Below are 21,890 nucleotides of genomic sequence, written 5' to 3'. Positions count from 1 at the left end.
TACCACCCAACATTTCTGTACTCAGTGATGGAATGTGGTTTGACACAACTTAAGAACCAGCTGTCAACTACAAAAGGTCTGCCATTTCAAAACTGTGAAGCTCCCTTCAACTCTAATATGCCGTGACTTTCCAACTTGTTTCACTGGCAAACGGTACTAATAAACACTGTTGAAAAGATCAAAATTGTAGCATCCACAGATACTGAAAGGAGTGCAAAACTCTTCTATTCAACAGACATCTGTATAGGCTAAGCACGCAACATCCAAGTAGCCAGCCCCACCACTTCTGAATGGTGATCACCTTCTTTCCATTGCAATAATACATGAAACCTCTCTCCCTCAGCCTCTCACAACAGCTTGTGATGTTAGACATGCAAAAATTCCAGACTCATGTCTACTGCATGTGCCTTTGCCCATGAACTGTACAAAATTACTATGACCTGATGCTCACACTGTTTGTCTCACATATGACGTGTATTTTCAGACCTAAAAATTCCAGGGGGCAATATCCTAATTTGTCCAATCTCTCAAAAACTCTGAAAGTTCTACTGAATTATGGTCAAAAAAGGAAAAAAAATCTGTATTAAAAAGACTGAAGCTACAGAATCAAGTACTAGAAATCTAGGACATACATTAAAAAGTTATCCACCCAAGAACACAGACTGCCTTAAATAAGTCATTCGCTTGTCCTGTGTTACAGGATTTGTTTTGTTTTGTTTTTTTAGGAATTCCTCCCTCAATCAATGCCCACAATGAACAATTCTGAGAAGTTCATCTAATTGTTTTTTCTATTCTTCTGATTAGCATATTCCCCAATGCTTTATTTAAAGACCTTTAATCAAATGCAGTACTTGAGATGAATAATTGGTTTGTGGGATTGTCTGAGGTACTTTTCACTGTAGGGGGAAAAATAAAATCAAAGCACTCCACTGGTTTTCCTTAATTTTTGTAATCTCTCTGTAAAATGAAGATTATCAAGCTCTTTAAAGCAATAGAAAGTTGAGGTAGAGACCAAAGTGAAACATATCCAGCGGTTTCAAGTACCTCCTCCCCCCCCCCCCCCCGATTATTTAACATTATAATAGTTTGCATGTTCAAGACAGTTCACACTGACTGAAGTCACACACACGGGAAACTTTACAAATTAAACATCCATCTCTTAAAGCCTGACACCCACTAATGTGGGAATAAACAATCAGCAGCTGCTTCTTATCAGCTGGGGTTTAGAAGGCATACCATAATATCCCACAGGAAGCCTGTGGCAGTGACAGAAGGCACTTCTGAGGCTGCATTCAACCCTGCAAATCATGCTCATTCTAGCAAGAGCTTTCTCTTCTTCTTCACTCTCCGTGATTAATATAATTAATTAATGCTCTTTATTTCAAAGTACCATGTTAAACCAAGTAAAGTATCTTCAAAATGCTCTGCCCCATTCTCCCCAAACAAATGCTAAAGAAAAAAAAAGCAGTACAGGTTATGTGCACTGGTTTGGTTATAAAAGTAACGTCTCAAACACAAAACCAGGTCTGTCTGTCTCTCAGGAGTCTGACAGGCTCAATGTACTTCATATAATATATGTATTGTCCAGTACAATCTGCCTCTCCTAATGAAATTCTCTGCATTCAAAGGTGAAGTCCCTTAGCTCCAAAGGACATTGGATTTATCAATTCTGTGACTGTAGTTAAAAAAAAAATTCTGTTGACGTTTCCATGATTTCACCCCCTAGTCAAAGGAAGAAAAGTTTTAGTGATACCTAACTACATTTTCCAATTTTATCATGAGAACATCCGCAAGCTTTCCTTATCCAAATTGTTACAGGACACAAGAGGACGAGGAAGTATTACAGCTATACAGCTCAATCCTTCAAGCTACCCCTCCCCCTCAATCACCCTGCATTCAGGAAGTTCCTGCTGTGCATCCCCCTAATGTAAGAAACACAGACTTGTTCCTCTTTTAGTCAAGAATATTTATACAGTGTCTGAAAAAAAACTGGGAAAAATTGTAATGGCTGGAATGGACCAAATAATCAAAAAAAAAGTGGTTATATCTATGAAAAACTCTCCAAAATCTGAATTTTGTGTGCTGGAAAACAAATTTTCCCCAGCACTACTTGTCTGCTAATCTTGTTAGTTGCAATAGCAAACTTTTTGAAGCAGCATGTGATGAAATGCCTTCTAGTGAACTATTTTCTGATGTGTGGTTTTGTTTTGTTTTTTTTTTTTTTTTAATTCACATTTCTTTCTGTTCACAGCCTGCAAACTTAAGTAGTTGCAATGAAGCAAGCAAGTATTTTCTCTAGTGACAATCTACTCTGTGAGCCTGGGGAGTTTAGAGAGGCAAAGGACTACAGCACACTAGATCCTTAAAAACTTTCAAAAGAATCATAAGATTTTTCTTGCACCCTTCAGAAGAATATTCTTTCATGCATCTGAAAAGAACCAAAGTAATATTTCAGAGCTCCTCTGAGAAGAAGGGATGAGTATGCCACTGCTACTCTGAAAAACTCAGTTAAGTAAAATACCTGTGGCAGGCCATATGTATGAATCTATTTACTTTTTCCATTGCTGAACCTGATCTTGTCATGACTTCTTACTGCAGAGTTTCTCAGGAACCACTGATAACCATGCTGGAGATTTCCTTCCCTCCCTTCTTTCAGCATGTGTCAGGTATAGATTTTCCTATCGTTGCAGCTCTATCTGATATATAACTCTTCACCAAGATATAATTTGCTTAAATCTCTTCCCTATCTTAAGCCACATTTTCACCTAAGACTGAGAACTGCCAACTGCTTTACTCTTGGAATAGACAGCATGGTAGCTGAAACCAAGACAGTCCAAAAACACCAAAGTTTTTCTCCCCGTTTCCCAAAACTCACGCTGCTGATGACTAGATTTTGTTTCCATAATTTCTTACCTTTGTGGTTAAAAATCCCCTCCATCTCCATACTACTGCGAGAGTGAGCGATGCAGAGGGACCCACAGGGGACCAGGCCTTCTGCAGCTGGGGACCGATCTGTGGTTCGGACCAGACACCAGTCAGGCTTGTCATGGGGCCTCTCCAGGACCTCCACTGTCTGCCCACGGCGGATTGTCAGCTCATTACTATTGCAGGCGGTGAAGTCGTGGATTACCACTGTCAGCTCGCACCCACCAGACAACTGTGAGGGGAAAAACAAGGAGAAGCCAGATGAATGCTCGTTATCAAACCATCCGTCACGCACCGTTACCTATTTAGGACTCCTGGCAGGATTTGTATTTTGGATGAGACAGCAGGCTTCTGGGACTTTCCACATCAAGAAGAGATCATTTCAAAATCAGGCAGTTCTGGCGTTTTAGAACAGATTTCTAACTCTGCTTGTCTCTGCCTATTGTTCAAAGCACACTGGTTGTGACAGTGCTGGGCGGAGGATTTAAGCGGTTTTTCTTGCTAGACTGCTCCTTATCCCATGAGCTGAAGTAGAAGGCACTTCAGAATATATTTTATGTGTCATAATTTGCAACAAAAAGGTCGGACATTACTGAATACAGTCACTCATAAGCTTTGTTATCTTGTAAATTGAAGACAGAAAGAGAGACTTTTTTCGAATGAACCTACTGCCTTATTCCCACCCTACTCAACTCACGGTTTACACATACAGGGCACAAAATCATTCAGAATACACCATATACAATTATAAAAATCAGCATAAAGTTCTTCTCATAAGATTCCCAAATACTTAACTATTTGGTAGAAAATTCACATGGGCTTACAACTTTCACATTTTTGTTGATTCTCCAAATAAAACTGCGGATGCTTGAATTAAAAGCATGCAAGCTCAGGGTTTTCCTCCCTCTCTTCTAAACACTTCATTAGAATAACTTTGCCTAAGTTTAAGTTTCCTCTCTTTGATTGTTTCATCTGCTTTGATGTGAAATGAAAATTATCAAAACTTTCCAAAGTTCCCAAGATTGCTCAGTGCCAAAGCACCCAACCAACTTAAGCAAGCAGTCCTGGAATCCCTTCTCCTTCCATACAGCAATGGCATTCCAGGCTACTTCAGGTATTTGTATGTGAATATTTCTATTGCTCAGACTGCTTCAGTGCAATACTCATACCAGATTTCAGATGGTATTCAACTTCTGTGAATTCAGTAATTTTGAACCAAGCCAGCAAACTCGTTCAACTCATTACGTGAGGTAATCCTGCAACGCTCTATGCTGACAAAGGAGGACAAAATACCCTGCGAGAGTTCCAACTGCAGCAAGTATAGAAGCATGTGCTACACCAACATTCTGCACAGTTCCTGCCATGCTGGTTTTAACTGTTATGTTTAGGCTCTTGCAGGGCTGCCAGCTACATCTCAAGAGCTTTAGAAAAAGGAGATAAGAAACTGCATTGTTTCTTATTTATTAGTTTTCCTCACAAGCCTGGAACGGAAACACTGGATAGGAACTTTTCTAGGATAACGCCATTTGTTATCAAGCAAGAATGACAAAACCAGCAAAATCCCAGTAAGAATCAAAGGATAATTCCAACCTTCTCTACCTCAAGTCTGCAACAAACGACAGGACATAACTCCTAGCAGACAGGCTGCAGTAACTCCAGAGTTTTCCCATGGTATCTGCCTGCTAATCTCACCAGCTAACCTTGCTTGTGTGTGTGCTTACAGAGAGGGAAAAGTTTTCTTGGGGGAATGCTGGGGCCAAGAAGGGCAGAAAACCCTCATACATCTGGTGTTTAAGGAAGATAAATCAGGTTGTACCCATTTATATCCAGGCTAAAAATTAATCACATTGCTTCTACTCTGTTTCTCCGGACAGACCCAATACCCAGATTATGGAGGGGTTACATCTTCAAAACACGCTACCTCCTCTCTCATTAAAATGTTTCCTGTTCCCTTACACTCCACTGTCTTAGATTTTAGTCCATGCAAAACTATTGTCAAAGGGGAAAAATAAAGAGCTTTCCCTGGTTTTCTGGTACTGATTTATGTTACAGCCTTCTTCAGACAAACTCAGAAACAACTGAAACCATATGTATGCCTGATGGGGACTAACAAAAAAGTTGATGAAGTATGACTTCACAAGGTGTCCAGTGCAGACCAAATTTTTCTCAGGAGGTCCTTATCCCAACCAGTGCAAGCACTAATACAGTAACAAGCTGATATTCTCCAGAAACTGCATCTAGTCCTTGTATTTTCTCCTAAATACCTACAAGAACATATCTTTGGTTCTGTTTGCTTTCCCAATCTTCTCTTCCTACAAATAGGAAATACATTTTGTGACTGATGTAATGGCCACATGTTTTGGTAATATATATGTTCTTCCTTCTCCTTCCCCTAATAAAACAACAAAAAAGATCTCAGATTTTATGTTCTCTGAGTATTTTATATAATGTTAAGCTAAAGAAAAAAGCAAACAGGCTGTCATTTCTGCCATATCAGAAACTATTAAAGTACAAAAAATTCCTAGTTTTTCAGACTGTGTGGGAATCAGATATCCTAGGTAGTTGGTATTCCACTGAAATTCAATATTCAATCACAGTGCACACTTCAGTACAGTGTGCAACACACTTCTTGCATGCAGTAGTTAGGTCCACACCATGCTCAAACATGGTAGCTGCCAGATTCAACTTAGTGCAGGATGTCTCCACTACTGCCTGACACACCAAAACCAATGACTTCTCTACCCAGCACACACAGACATCATTTTGGACAGCTGACCAAAACAGCATTTACCGATTTTCCCTTCCTTTAGGTTAACAACTGTTCTTTCTCCCTGCTGCAGCAGCGGTAAGGAAACTGCTTTCCTCTTTGTTTCATTGCTTGTTTTCTCTCCATAACACACTTTCTGAAAGTAATTCATCTTTCTCACTGATTAAATGCAGTTGGACAGCAAGGAGTGTCTGTGATTAAGCTCATTGCTCAACAGCTGTTGTTGGACAGCTTTGGCAAGGCTCTCTAGGCTAGCTGGAGGGAAGAGCAAGAGGCACAGTAGAAATGGGAGACTGACTTGCACTGAAGGGAAAAGAGTTACAAACCAACTAAATCCAAATTTAGGCTGAACAAAGGCTACTTTATCCATCCTTCTCAAGAAATCCTTTATGTAAACTGAACTAATCATGCATGATAAAAATAAATGATGCTATGTCTGAAACATGGAAACTGAAGAGACAGACACAAGACGAGAAAATAAAAGCCAGACAGAAACAGAAATGCAGATTAAAAAAGGTGCAAGGTTTAATGAAACAGCTTATCACAGGACATAGTGTCTTGCTGTTGCTGAAATTAACCTTAACCACTTATGTTCACCTCTGGGGCCTTTTAATCACTGTCGATTGCAGAGAGAAAAAAAATCCCAAATGATACAAACACGCACACGCACTCACTGACTGAGTACATTCTTAGCGTAGGTTTGCTGAAGTCAGGGATAACCACATTAAGAGTTCATCTGCTACCACTATCTGTGAAGATCACTCCTGACCAGACAAAAGAGCCTTTACATCAGGCTATATAACCTCCTCTTAGGACTGCAAATTAAATTTAATATACCATGGTAATTTTACATTAAGGAGAAGGGAAAGCAAAGAGAAGCTAACAAGATTTCTAAATTATTTCAAGCATGAAAATCTTTAATCCCCTTTTAAAATGGAAACAAGTGCATTGTGGGAGAAAAGAAATGGGATGGAGCAAAACTTCTGTCTCAAATAAAGAGCATTCTGCTTTGACCAGGTAGCTGCCCAGATTTGGTTTCTGACTCCGAAAAGAGGTGTATACTCAGAGCCATGTCTGCTTTTTTACTAATATTTTTTATACTGATGGGAGCCTTTTCTCTTCTGCAGACTCAGCTGGCAGAATGAAATATTTGGTTGTCTCCTGCTGCTTCAGTCCTTTTTCTCTTTTCCAAAGAACTACACACAAGCTTAAAGAAGCACGAAAATTAAATACAACTTCACATTGACAGTAGTACAAAGTGTTACCAGCTGGGCACAAAAGACAATTTGTTAAAAATAAAATATTGCTCCACTGACCACCCACAGCAGCTAGCATGATTCCTACTATTTAGGATAACAAGCTATGACAGTTCTTCTAAAAGCCTCTCATCTTCTCAGCTACCAAAATGCTAGTTTGGTTTATTTCACATTTCTACCAAATCACTGAATACAAGCATGAAAAAACCCTACCAGACCTACATTGTTTCCTTCGGCCTCCCCATTTAATTTCCTATGCACTGGATCAAGTTCAAAAGACCACGTTAAAAATCAGATGAAGCTCTGAGGCTAGGAACTATTGAAAGACCGAATGAATGGGGCAAGAATCTCTTTTACTTGTTAGCCACCTAAAATGCTGGCTACTCAGCTACCGAACATGCACTATGAAAGAAATACTATGAAAGGTGAAAAGCAAAGTTTTACTGACTAGGGTACAGTAAGAGCACTCCTGCAGAAAACTGAGATGCTTTGATGGAGTAGAAATCTCTCTCTCAAAAATTTTGTATTTCACTCAGGACTCCATTATACCTTCTAATACGTAAGATGGGTCAGTGCTATGGATGTATTTAACATGTCTTGCAATATGAAGATACATCCCATGATAATAAAAACAGGCTGGAAAGGGACCTTAAGTTACCTAATTCACTTTCTTCCTTTAGAACATGATCAACTACAGCTGTGTGAATCATTAACATTTATCCAAACTATCCTCAAAGCACTCCAGTCATGGAGATTTCCAAGGCTTCACAAGTACTCTGCTCTAGGATTTCATATCTGCATACACTTAAAAAATATTTTTGTTATCTTTTTAAAAATAAGTCCTTTGATTTCATCCCATTCACTGAAAATACAGGTAAAAGACTGTTCTGTAACACTATGTGGTTTTGCACACTTAAAGACCTGAAGTTTTTCCTGCCTTTTTTTCTTTAGACTTATTAGTCCTAACTCTTCATCTTGCTTTGTAAGTTATGTTTGGTACACATCTGATTAATCTTTTTCTTCTTTCCCCTAGAACACTTCAAATGGACCACTGATTTCCTAAAAATCTGAACTCAAAACCAGATGCAGCCTCTAACAGAAGCCTTACGAGTGCTGAGTAAAAAATGAGGACTCCTGTCCTGCAGCTCAGCATCCTATTTCTACAAGTCAATATATTACTGTTTCCCTTCCCCCCCCCCAATAACATCACACTGTTAAAACAATAAACAGCTTGTGAGCCTCTATAGCTTCTCAATCATCCTCTCAAAAACCATTCTAGACTCTCACTGTTATTATTAGTATTTAACTATTTCCACCTATTCGCATTAGCTCAAACATGTTCCTATTAAATTGTGGTATTTTGCCAATTAATTTCTCCCACTAATTTGCCAAGATTATTCTGAATTCTAATTCTAACTTCCAATACAGCTTTCAGATGACATGAAGCTAGGAAGGATGTCAGCTTTTTAAACATATGGTCTATTGCATCATCCCAGTCATTACTGAAAAGCAGTACTGCAACAGTGGAGCCAACAATCAGAAGTTACAATTCTAGCCTAAAAAGCAAGAGTGGAGAAGAAAAAAGCTAATTATGAAGTTATTCTCTGTTGTTACAGTAATTCCAATTATGTCAGAAAACAGGATGCAAGGAAAGAAACTCATCTGGAAAATATTCAGCCACTTATTACCAAGGCTAAGGATTTTTAGTTCTTTCAAAGTATATCTCTGAGGAGGTGAGAAACAGTATTGACTGCTGGATAAAGGATTTCACTCTTGATATTCTCCCTGTATAATAGCTTAGCACTTCTAACCAAAATATTTATTTTAAAAGAACTAACTGTCTGAATATATAATTGGAGGAAATAAAAGAATGGTTTTACTTGGCTGTTGATTACTGTGACATATTTGATATTTGTTGTCTTTTCTTAATCTCGAGTGGATACACATAAACAGAAAAATGTTCAGCAAAAGCATAATAAGTAATACAGAGTTAAACATTTTTACCGCTTGATTAATACTACTTTCAATTACATGATATTCTAAATGTTACTTGATTTGGATTCCCATTTTAGTTTGGGATATACTCCAAATTTGACCGAGGTGTTCCACTGCTTCCTCTGGCTAACAACACCAACAGCACCTAACATCCGTAAAACTGTTTTACTCCATCTCTGTAAGACTTCCATACATACTTCTAGCCTTCTAGGCTGAGAAAACAGTGGCTTTTAAATCTCAAATGGACTGCAGGAATTTTCAGCATACAAAGTGAAAGATTATTTCAGGCTCAGTAACAGTGTTAAAATACCCTACAGATTCCTCTGGCCCTCTGCCTGTTACTCTTCCTTACTAATTTTTATTTTGTATTTTTAAACAGATTAAAAATTTTCTCCTCTTAATGTATTTAGCAAACCAAAACATATAAGAGAAACATTAAACAAAGCTACCCTGCTAACTCATGCACTTTTTATAAGTGCACAACTAATAAATTCCTTCTTTAGACGTACAGTACACGGCATAAGTAATTTCCAGGGAATCGTCCGCTTGTCTTTCTTGTCAAAGAAAAGTATAACAAAAACTTTATATGCCAATGTGAGAACTCCAAAATACTTTAAAAACCAGTCACATTTAAAATTTAATTTTTCAGGAAAATATTGAAAAGCGTTCTCCATCTCTCCTTCCTTCCCCTTCTCCTTCTTTTAACTTATTACTCCTGTTGAACAGGTTGTTGGTAAGACTCCTCCTCATGTCAGATTGGAAAACAATCCTGAGGGCATTTTACATGGCCAACTTTCTTAGCAATTCTCACATGATACGAAATATTACCATGAAGGGCAACAGGAGACAATTCACCCCAGTAAACAGTACATCACAAACAACTGAAGAAGGGTGATGGCTCTGCACGGCAGGGATGGATTGCACCACCTCCATTTGAACTGAAGCACAATCCAGCCAGGCTGCACGCACACAGTCTGACATCTCAGCCAACAATCAGGGAAATCAGAGAGAGCATGTCTTGCTTCTGAGTGGGACAGATTACCTAAACTCTTAAGAACATAGAAAAAAATGAACTAAACTGTTTGCTAGCATAAAAAGCACAATTTTTGTAAATCACTAAAAAGGCAAGTAAGAATGCAAAGAATAAAATAGCAAAACAAAAGTCATCAAAAGATTTTTTTCTCTAACCAACCATTTTTCTCACAGATATCTTTAGAAGAAGCCATCATCACAACTACAGAACAACTTCAGTACAAATGCACAACGTCAAAACAGGCTATTTTTGACAAATACAAGCAGACTTTCTTCAGTCTGCTTCTTTACGTGGGAAAATCAAACTACAGAGTCTGAGTCACATGAAAAAATATAGAAAACTCACTAAGTTTAGGTGACGATGGGAATGGTCAAAATATTACTCTGAAAACCTATTCACTTAGCTACCCTGTAAAATACTGGTTATTTATCTGCATAGTTTGAATGGCTTATCAGAACAGTTTTACCCAAGAAAGCAATAAGCCAGAAATCCCTAACCACATTTACAAGTAATTTGCTAGGCAGCCTCAATGTTTTAATTCATCCTTCTGCTTGATAAACTTCTATTGTCCGTCTCTACCTCCCTCCAGGGTCCTAACTCTTCTCACTTGCCAGAAATCTTATTTTAATGACAAGTAACATACACGTTTCAGAAGAATTTTTATTCTTTTGGTGCGTATCTTTCTTCCACCCAGGAGAAACACTTGCTGTGAATCTTCATGGTATAACCCAACCAGAATCTTTAGGCAGAGATGGAGGAAAGGAAACACTAGCACTAGTATCATACAACAAGGCTGCAGGTTACTCTTGGGTGATTTCTATCAGCTTTCATGCAGAAAGTGAACGCTTAATCTTTAACCCATGAACATTGGGGAGTATTTTTCCTTCACAACAGAAACTACGGCAGTCACCAGCCTCAAGCTAACACAAAAAGCAGATGGCATGCTTTCAGAAAGGCTGAGACTAACATGAAGAAAAATTATGTGCATCAGTATCAAATTTTATGGAAAATAAAACTTCCTTTTAAATTGGGTCAAATCTTCGAACAAACTGCAGAACAGAGGGGACCAAAATGATTTCGTTTGGAACAAACATATTTCTTCATGACCTATTAAACTATCACCCTTGCTTCTCCATGGTATCAGTGTATTTTCTCTATTGCAGACAGCTATTTTTAAGAGATTGAATATTGCCATGCCTCCTATCTGAAGGTACGAAAAACTAATCTCGGGTGCTAACTCACACTAAGAGATTAATCATTTGCTCTCATAATAGAGCAATATCTGGGCAACTTACCTTATCGCTGTCTAGTGTGTTCTGTGAGGTTCGTGAGGCAATTGAAATAGTATCAGGTTGGCTGCTACCATCTCCCTGACTGTCCAGGTCCTCGCCGTCTCTGCAAATAATTCAGTTTTCATTACAATAGTAGTACTGTGTTTGTAACATGTTAGTTCCCTACTTGCAACTCTGAAGAAGTGAGACAATCCTAGACAAAGCAGCAACAGACACCAAATAAACCAACTGATGCAAGAATCAAATATTCAGTACTTAATACTTTGTTCAGGGCTGTAAGAGAACAGATTCATTTGCTCAAGGTCTACATCATGTAGAATTAAGGCAACAACGAATCAGCCAGAACTACGGCAAGAAACTTGCACAAACACTTAGCCAAAGCTAGCAAGCAGGACACTCAGTCACATATTTCAAGTTTCATGAAAGGAAAACCAAGGACCTGAATAACACACACAGAACTGCAAAAATCCAAAATGTACACCTATCCTGAATTGCAGTTCTAAATCCCTTTTGCAATGGCTGAATGTACACAAGGCAGCGACTCTTCAGAGTAGGAATCTCAATAAATTCAGCATTGCAGGAAATTGTAAATTAATGATAAGATAAAGCTGGACAAAATTACTCTCGCTTTTGTCCAATTCACTGGAAGTCATTAGAAATTCAACACTACAGAGGAAAGAGTGCTGTTGTGTACGTAGAGATCTCTGATTATTTGAAATACTACTTACCTTCTTCCTTTCTGTTTTGTTGTTGGTGCAGTTTTGGGGATGTGGATCGGCTCTTTCAATGCTCCTTTCAGATGAATGGTCCTTTCTTGTATCACTTCGCGGATGTGCTTGATCCAGTCCTGTTTATTCTCTATACTAGATGCCTTAGATATGCAAAAGAAACAAAACCCCCACAATGGACTATTATAGCAGAGAAGATCCACACATACAGTCAGCTAATAAACAGAAAGAGGAAGGTATAAGGAATAACTTTGTGAATAATATTTGAAAACCTGAACAGAGAAAAGGAAATTCTAGCTAGTTGTCTTCACTTTGAATCATCAACAGTACTTTACACTTCTGAACACTATGAATATTGTTCTTTTAAAAAACATTTTAACTTAAATTCAGAGTCCACTTTTATAACTTGAAGACTGAAGCCCTGTATGCATCTCATGTTAGACAGGGTGGGTTAATTTACTTCAAGAATTCCAGTAATAACACCTTGAACATTCGTATTTTAAACTCATACTACGTTTTAGGTCAATTCTAACTTGATATATTTATCTAATTTTACTGAAAGAAAAATTAACTTTTACTGCAACACATCTACAACACATTTCATTTATTACTCCTCCCACTTTTTGATACATATCTCGAGGCAAAAAGCTAATTTAGGGACTGTATTTCAATAATTGCCTGCAACATATCTATTTTTTGACATACTCCAGAAATGACTTGATATCCCCCTGGCCAACTGGTAATCTGATTGTTTAATCCAATTTAACCCTACACCTGAAATGCTATTAAATATAAACATTACTGCAGATCTAAAGAAGTTATATATAAATTTCTTACTTCTCTTAATTGCTGTCTCCTGATGTAATTGGCTTCAAATACACTATAAGTACTTAATATACCATAAATATTTAATAACCAGGGATTCAAAAGGGATGGAGAAAGTTGTAGGAATGGATGAACAGGTAGGAAAAAGAATTTTTTTTTCTTTTACAAGAAGAACATTTAGGAAAAGAAGCTAAATATGATTTTTAAAAAATATTTTGTTTCGTTTTTCATGGAATTTTTTTCAAAACTAATGAGCTAAGGAAGTGCTTGTTTCCAACCTTCAAAAACAAACAAACAAAAAATTGTTGAAGAGCTTAATATCATACAAGTTACCTAAATATTCTATGCTCTAATTAAAGCACCAAATAAGAACACCTTGAAGTGATCTTATGCAGGAGCACTTAAATAAAATCCCTTACTCTGTTCTACCTTGGGAGGATTATTTCAGGCTTCAAAGTACTGTCTGTAAAATTATGGAGTAATAAGACTAAAAAAATTCTAGTATTTATTAGCGTTACATTTAATTTCTTTGATTCATTGACTGCTGCCAAAAAACTAACGTAAGCTTTTCTTGATGGGCCATTTTTAAGTGGCATTATTGAGTATTCACTAAAAATATATGTGAAATCATGAACAATTTTAATAATAGGTGTATTAACCTGTAAAAGGGAAGATGAACTTTGTTTCAGCTCAACGCACTTAACAGACAACAAAAGAAAAATTTCAAAGCAGACACATTCCTCAAAATATGTCAAATTATCCATGCACTGCTTATGGTATTTCAAAAATGTCCTCCAGTTGAAAAGTAGTGCCAGGCTACATACCATAAGCACAGGAAAAATTGATTCAGCCATTCTCCTAGCTAGACAAAGAGCACTACTGACACCTATAACTTGTCCAGGTGCAAAATTTATAGGCATTGCATGCACTTTCATCTAAAGTCAAGTAGCTTCAGAAAAAACACTGCAAAAGATTTTTATGTTATTTTCTGCATAAAAATATGGGTCCTGAAAAACAGCATCACTAACAAGCAGCAATGACTTGAGTGTGAAACATAACATTGACGCCATCATTTCTATGTGGCATCAGTTGCCCCGTCAGCTAATTGCTGAAGCCTTCAAGCTATAGAGGTCCATGGCATCAAATGTCTCCCTCTTCCAATTTGTGAAAGCAAGTTTTTTTTAATCTTTCAGCAGACTACACAGATTCCCCTCTGCCATCAGGCCACATGAGTTAGATATATATACACCACCACAAAGAAATTTATCTGTCAGCAGCTGTCCCTCTCAAAGCAGGAAAAGTCACCACTTGTTGCCTTCCCAATTATCAACAACAACTACAAGACTTGGTATAGAGTGTACAAGCACATCTGTTTAAATTACCTTAAGAACAATTTTGTTATCTGAAGTTGGTGTCCTTCCAACCCATAGAGCAAACTTGCAGGGATCTCCTTCTACATGTTCTGTGACACCCAGTTCAGAAGTCTGGAATTAAGAAAAATTTGTTAGGACAAACAAATTTGTTTGTTTTCTCAGAAGCTACAAAGGTATGCTAATATTCTAAAAAATTGATCTCTGCTATTTAAAGAGACTTTCAGAAGCTTAAAGCTAACTCATATGCTAGAGAGAATCCTTTATTCTGGTAGCAGTGGTGAGGTCTCTTCAAAAAAGGAAGAACTGCAAACTTAAGTTTTTTCTAGAAAGTAACAATAAACAATAGCATTTATAATCTGAATACCAAACTGCTTATTTTAGTTTTTGGACTTGACAGTAAAAGCCTTATAACTCTAAAAAAGGTATTTTGCAAAAAATAAGTTTTGGCTTCTCTCCCTGTTGACTTCCACTGGGAAACACTCACTATTTACTGATTTTTGTTTTCTCTCAGGTAAGATACACTTGAAAATTCTCTTGATATCTTCTAAAACTTTGATCTCTTTCCTGTCAAATGAGCCTTTCCCAGTGTGTTTCCTTCCCTCTGAAACAGACAAAATAATTCAGAAATGCAGGTTCCCTGGAGAATTTTGTGAGACAACTATATTAACAATCAGTCTTTGGGAATGTTCTAATATCAGACCTTAACAGCCAGTTATCATCCAAAATGTTTTCACTTTCTGAGTGGAACAACATCTCACTCATGTGAATTGGTTTCCAGTTAAACAATTCATACAGGTTCTGCTCCAAAAAAAATTGCAAACTAAGAAATAAAGCTCAAACTACAAGAACTCTCACTCTCAAACAGCTGCTAAGTATTTTTACATGATTGGAAGCTGTATTTTTCCCCTCATACACATGATCATTAGCATGTACACAGTTTGTCACAAGAGATGTTGGATATGCAGTACCTGCGTAAAGGTAATTTTTTTCCTGCATCACTTGGATGCCATCTTGATTGTCTTCTGTTTTGGTGGGTGGGGTTTTTGTACTTTTTTTTTTTATTATTTCTTCTAAAAAAAAAAACCAAACCAACACATCCACCCTTTCAGCTTTGTCATCTCTTTTTGGTAGAATGAACTCTTCTTCACTGAAATACTTAAAAGCCTGTGATGTGTTTTAAACTTGACTCACCAACAACTCTTCTGTGTGTTAAAGAGCTTTTAAAATACTTAATGCAACATTACATTATGCAATTCCAAAAAAATACACTCTACCATGCTGCTCAACACAAAGTCTGATTAGGCAAGAAAGTACAATTTTTATTATTGTTTATTTTTTAAAGCCTAGCAAATTTAGAAGCTTGCTACACTTGTAGATATTAATTTTACAAGGGACCACTGAGGGACAATGCAGCAGAGGTCTGTACAGCAAGGAGTGGCAAAGCAGACATGGGTTGTTCACTGTCCCTCTCAATACTGGTACAGCATCAAGTGAAACAAGTGGGAGGGAGTCAGGTGCAAAACCCAACACAAGGAGGCTTGCCTGTGCCCAGTATGTAGTTGAGCAATACAGCTCTCAGCAAAGGACACTGTAAATGCTGAAAGTCTGCACGCAGTCCAAGGACAAGCTCACAGAACAGAAATCGTTGTGGGTTTCTGAATGCATCGAAACCATATTGAAGTGATGAAGCTCCCAAACAGCCAGTTGCTGGTGACTGGGAAAGTTTTCTGTCAAAGTAAAACCTGTTTGCCTTGCTCCCACAGTCCTTCTTAGGCATTTGCCTTTGGACACTAAATCTCTTGCCAAAGGAGTTCAGTAACACATTCTTCCTCTTCAACAGATCATGTCATTGAGTATCATGTGCTCGGGAAACCCTGCTGGTCTTCATGCCCAAAGCAAAGAGAAGAACCTCACTTTTGTAAAACCACATTCCACAGGCAGGATACAGGATAGCGTGCAAAAAAGATCTTTAGCTCAAATCAACATGCATGCTATCAACACCTGCATGAATTCCTTTTCTAAAGAACAGACTATAAGAACTGCTGTAATAGTAAGCTGCACTACAGGATATTTTGCCAAAATAGAATATGAAAACAAAAAGAAGCCTTGTATTTTAAAAATGAGGCACAATGAGAGTCTTCAAGATTTCATTCAGCTTCCCTAGGACCTAAGGCTATTACTAAATTCCTGCCAGAGGAACTGACATGGCAAGCTTACAGGACTGATTTTTCAGCTGTCTCTTCTCCCACCTAATTCCTTGGCAGCTGTTGTTAGCCTACAGTACACCAGCATTTTTTTGTATTTCAGTTCTTAAGAGCATCAAAGAAAGGTGTGCTCAACAAAACAGCTGCAGCTGTGTTACCTGCTAGCTATCTTGCATCAGGAGGAAAAGTAAGAGTTGGAAATCAAGCGACAGAACATGCAAAGTAAGATATGGAAAAAGGGAAGGTTTTCCTGACTAACCTGCTTTACCAGTTCAGATACAGAAGTGGGAAGTGGGAATGAACGAAGGAAAAGGAGCAGACCCACAGAGAAAAGACTCAGTATTTATACTATGTAGACTTCGTCATATATCCCAATAGGATCAATAGAAGAACAGTGTTTTCTAGAGTGTGATTCTAAGAAGGAAAGTAACTTCAAGTACTTGTTTTGAACTGTTTGGAAGAAAAGCTAATCTTGCCTCCGACAGACGCAGAACAAGCTGAGGGAGATTGTCTTGCCATTTGGCTATCTAAAGTTATGGAGTGTGAATACTGCTCTCACCCAAGTCATCCAGTGAGAGAGAAAGGATATGAATTCCAGGGACACATTTTGTAAAGCATACATGCTACAGAGAAGGAAAGCACGAGTGGAGGTTGGGGTTTTTTTGAATTATTTTTCTTTAGATGGGAGGAAAAACATTTCCACCTTTACATCCTTTCAGTAGACCATAAGTACTGTAACTTTATTTATAGAACTTTATTGTAAGACTACTGGTCTCAGCAGACAGAATGAACATTCCACAATGACCTTTTCCAAAACAAAGTTCTTGCCTTTCCCAATCAGTATGTGTAGAATACCCACTAAAATGAATCCGTAACGTCAATACTACTACAACAGCAATAGTAAACAAGAAAGGTGAAGGCAGCTTGTCAAGTCCTTCCATCCTTCTGCTTTATACAAATAAGCCTTAAAGAACCAGCAATCTACATACACAATTAAGACAAAATCAGTCCAGCCCAATATCGATTTTCCTTTGATCTGACACACCAAGATTGCTGAAGTATCCTTCAGCAGCTGCTTTGACCCTACTCTTTTTCTCCTCAAAAGCAAGACGAAGTAGCAGAGTTACAAGATTCAGTCTCTGTACATTCCAAGGCTATTCTTCCAGTGCACTATAATAGTTGTTCAAATTCTTCAGGCATATTTAAATCATGCAAGCTTAGTCAGAGCTTAGTCTAGACAGTTTTGTAAATATGATCACTTGTTCTCCCATACTTACAAACAGTTTGCTCTTGTAAATGTATTTGCTCCTTCCACTTGAGTCCTTTACTTCTTTACTGAAAACCAAGGACATCTCAAAAAGGAAAAGGTGCCTCTCTCTTCCCTTTCGAATCAGAGTTTTTGGGTCCCACACTTGGAAGGATTCTTGAAGGATGAGCTCTCCCTGAGATTCTATATTTTCATCAAAACCTAGAAACAGAGGGAGAGTAATGGTTCACCATGAAAAGTTGGTAATACAAGGGAATTAAAAAGCACAGCTCCTGTTTATTTAGCGATATCATTTTTCTCCCCAATACAACATGCAGAAGGATGGGATTCCAAGGAAGCAATACTAAAAACAAGACTGATTTCAACACTGCAATATACTACATGTAACTCTGTAGCTCAAGTCTGCTTCTAAATTTAGAGATCTAACTGCTAAGTTAATCAACTCTTCTGGCAGTATTTTACCGACAAACGACAGCTTCTAGTAACCTCTTCCATGATTAAAATGATTTCTTTTATAAGTTTTCTGACACTGTAGGACACACAGAGCACATCAGGTTCTTCTTGCAATGGCAAGCTCCCAAATGCCACTTTTTCTGGAGGTACACCTTCCCTACCACGTACATAACAAGCATGCACACATGTTCAAGTTGGTGATGAAAACACATGGTAGCTTGGAGCTGTTGGCAAGCGATCAGCCTGCCATTGGTCACTCCAGAATTGATCCACAATAAAGAAATTAGCACCTCGATCACTTACCTTGAGACATAATGAAAAAAGGATGAAGACTGAGAATACCAAGAGTTTTACTTCCGCTGTAGTGGTACCATGTTCTCCCAGTTTAATACACAGCTTTAGAGTTGCAGGATAACAAAAACTGGTCTACCATATGCTTCTGAATGGTACTAAACTGTATTTTAAATAAATACAGCTTTTCAGTTCTCACTGGTCTCAATAGGGCAATAGTATGGAGAGAATCAGAGGCAAGTTCCATCAGAACATTCATTCAAAATCCTCCAGAGATATAAAGAGGAAATGTGCTCACTCTCTATATTTGTGGGATGACTCAACAATACATGCATGATTTGTTATAAAACCAACTTCTGTAAAAGATTAGGATATTCTCCAGAGTTGCACTCCCAGTGTTAAAAGATTATTATCAAAGCTGGTCAGCATTTGCACTAAAACCATCTCCTGAACAAAGCATTTGGAATCAATCCTGTAAACTGACCAACATCCCTATTGTTTAAAATCAAGGAACAGAGGTGATTTTGAGATACACATGATCAAGGATCACATGTCGAACCAAGATGGGTTTTATTGTAACTAGCACAATACTGGACATTCCATGACAAGCTGCATTTTACTACTAGAAGACAGAGAGGAAGAAAAGGAATATTGACTAGAAGCACCTATAAGCTTTATACAGCAACTGCAGGGTAAGGTGTCCTTGCTTCAATCTCAAAAAAATTAAATGCCAAAGAAAATGACTTTTATTACTAACTGTATGATGGCACCATCATACATGATAATATGCCTATTACAAAACACATTTTGGCAGAAAAGTTGTTCTAAGCACATAGAAGCAATTACATCCAAGCTCCACTGTCTGCCATGAACACGATTTTGCTGGCTAAGGCTTGGGCTAACTTGGCTTATGCTGACATTTTACTGCCAGAAGATACATTGCATTTCAGCCAGAAGTCTGTTATGAAACAGGCAGCAAACATGTGAAAAAGACAAACTTCTTGGAGACAATTAGTTGATACATAAATCATCTCTAATGCACTTACGTGCCTCTTACAAAGATACCAAGCATACTGATTGGAAAACGTATCCAAAGCTATCATATCTGACCAGCCACTTATTGCATTTTGGGTAAGTAGCGGAATACTTTGTTAGCTTACTATTTTTCAAATCTGCACAGCTATAGATCAGGATGAAAGAACACCTAAAAAATTAACAAAGCTGTCTGTAACAATTAATTTTCCTAAATAAGTTTGCATTTTATATACCTCCAAAAAATAGGTATGAAAAATACAAACCCAGAGATAAGAGTATATTCATGTTCTTAAACGAAGTTAATCTGCAGCATACAATGAAATTAGAAAGGCAGCTTGACTCCTACCTTCCAGCATGCTGAGGTGCATGGCATCATTGGCTCGCTTTGGCACACTAAGCATCACCTCCAGGCCATCCTTAATCTCACCTTTACCTTCTTCACAGCAGGTGAGCAGCTCCTGCAAAAGACAAGCAGACAAGAGGACTCTATCATGTATTTCTCCACTAATACAACAGACAACCAAACAGTACTTCTAACAAGTACTAACAGTTCTTCAAGGAGCAGCCCAAGCTTTCAGTTAACCACTTCTAATTTAAACAGGATTATCTACTTAATCAGAAATCTTCAGAAGTTACATTAGGGAACATTTTTTATTCTGATAAGCACAGACACAGTTATCAGATGCTGTGCTACATCAAGGCCCAAAACAACACAGCTGCTAAGTCATGAAGATGGTAGAAAGCAGGAGAGCAAAAAAGGACCCCTCCCACCTCCCATGTCAGTCATTGCTCCACTGCATCAAAGACCTGGCTCTGTATTACTGCTAATAAGAGGATTTACATTGTTTTATTCAAAGTATTCCATAAATGAGTCTATTCTGTATTCACACAGTTAAAAGTAACCTACAGACAAATCTTTTTAATACAAACAAGCATTAACTAATGGACAGAAGTTAGAGAATGGAACATGATGAAGTGTTGTAGTGGAATTTAAGGCATATAGTTCTCTGCCCATTCAACATCTCACAGATTTAACATAACAACGCCTGAGCTGATATTCAAATTTCCTCACAGCCTTTAAGCATTTGAACAGTATCAAGATAATATGTAGCTTATGTAACCAAAAGGGCATATTCTGTTCCTTCTATTATTCAAACGGCCCACTTAATCCATCCCCTTAGGTTAAATTCCTTTTTCCTTTTTAAAGGGAAAGCCATGTGATTCCTACTCTTATCATCATTACATCATTTTTATTTAACTGCCAATACCACTATCACAGCAAGACACTACATGATCACACTTAAATTTTGCATGACAACTGCACAGAACAGTGAGAGTAATTAAATATCCCTCAGAGGCACAGAAGATGAACAGTTTCAATACTACTGGGAAAAACAAGCAGAACTTCCAGAAATATAAAATGTTTCAGCTATCATTCAAGTTTTGGGCTCTCAATCCTCCATGTTTTATGTCTCTCTTCTTACAGGTTAAAAAAGAAAAAAGAAAAAAAAGGAAGGAAAACCTAGAGACCACCAAATAAATCCATTTTACTATGCAGCAAAGCCATCTGACTCTGCAAACAGTGGTGAAACTGATCTATCCCATCACTTCAATAATGTAGCAGGCTAAGGCATACTTATATTTCAAAAAAAATAATTGTTGGAATTAATACCTCAAAAATTCCAAAACAGCACAGCCTAGAGTATTTCTGTAAGTTATAAGTTGATTGAGTTGCAACTCTTTGCAAGAGGGGAACAGTCAAAAGTGACAGACTTGTTTCCACCCAACCTGACCTGAAATAGCCTCTAACGTTTTTCAGAAATTTCAAAAGCAATCATGCGTGGCTGTTTTCAAGTAAAAAGGGGAGACACAGATCAGTTAGAGTGCTTTTTTAGGCAGCTGTAACAAAACAAGCAATGCCACCTAACAGAGACCAAGTACAGTTCAAGAACACTCCTGCTCAGTTGAGAAGACATCTGTCCACTGAAAGTTTTAACTACAAGTTTCAAAAAGTTTTGTTTATTTTAGCAGCTACTATTTACTTGACATTTCCAGTCAACATTACAAACAACAACCGTTTGTGCAACAACTCTACAGGTACTCAGTGTATGTATATAAATACTTCTATATATACATATATTTATATATCTCATATTTTATATTATAGTTTTATATATGAATATATTAAATTATATCTATTTTACAGTACTTACTACCATCAGCATAGCTAATATATTGCCAAAATTTGTTGTAGAAACCACTATAAAAATGCATCTGTACAGCCATAAATTACTTTTTTACCCCAGAAATGCAAATTATATTTTCTTAAGTAAACATTAGGAGAAAGGTATATTTTTGATTTACAGAAATCTGGACAAAAACGTTGCTTGTTTATGCCTTCTTTCATTTTCAGTGGTCTACTAAGAAATATTGCAGCAGTATTTGA

At 37.5% G+C, this 21,890-nt stretch overlaps 1 protein-coding gene across 1 annotated transcript in view; it reads right to left on the bottom strand.

The window, feature by feature from the left end:
• Positions 1-21,890, bottom strand: part of TRIO (trio Rho guanine nucleotide exchange factor) — a 249,037-nt gene that overhangs the window by 64,884 nt on the left and 162,263 nt on the right. Inside the window, exons 29-34 of the mRNA XM_032710013.1 lie at positions 19,791-19,902; positions 17,676-17,866; positions 14,204-14,305; positions 11,997-12,139; positions 11,272-11,371; positions 2,914-3,157 (exon numbers count right to left, since the gene is read on the bottom strand). Of these exons, the coding sequence (XP_032565904.1) occupies positions 2,914-3,157; positions 11,272-11,371; positions 11,997-12,139; positions 14,204-14,305; positions 17,676-17,866; positions 19,791-19,902 (892 nt within the window). The remainder of the gene's footprint in view (positions 1-2,913; positions 3,158-11,271; positions 11,372-11,996; positions 12,140-14,203; positions 14,306-17,675; positions 17,867-19,790; positions 19,903-21,890) is intronic.

Source organism: Chiroxiphia lanceolata, chromosome 1 (genome assembly GCF_009829145.1).
Source record: "Chiroxiphia lanceolata isolate bChiLan1 chromosome 1, bChiLan1.pri, whole genome shotgun sequence".
Classification (NCBI taxonomy): domain Eukaryota; kingdom Metazoa; phylum Chordata; class Aves; order Passeriformes; family Pipridae; genus Chiroxiphia; species Chiroxiphia lanceolata.
The sequence above is the reverse complement of the archived record's forward strand: the minus strand, read 5'-3'. Positions and strand labels throughout refer to the sequence as shown.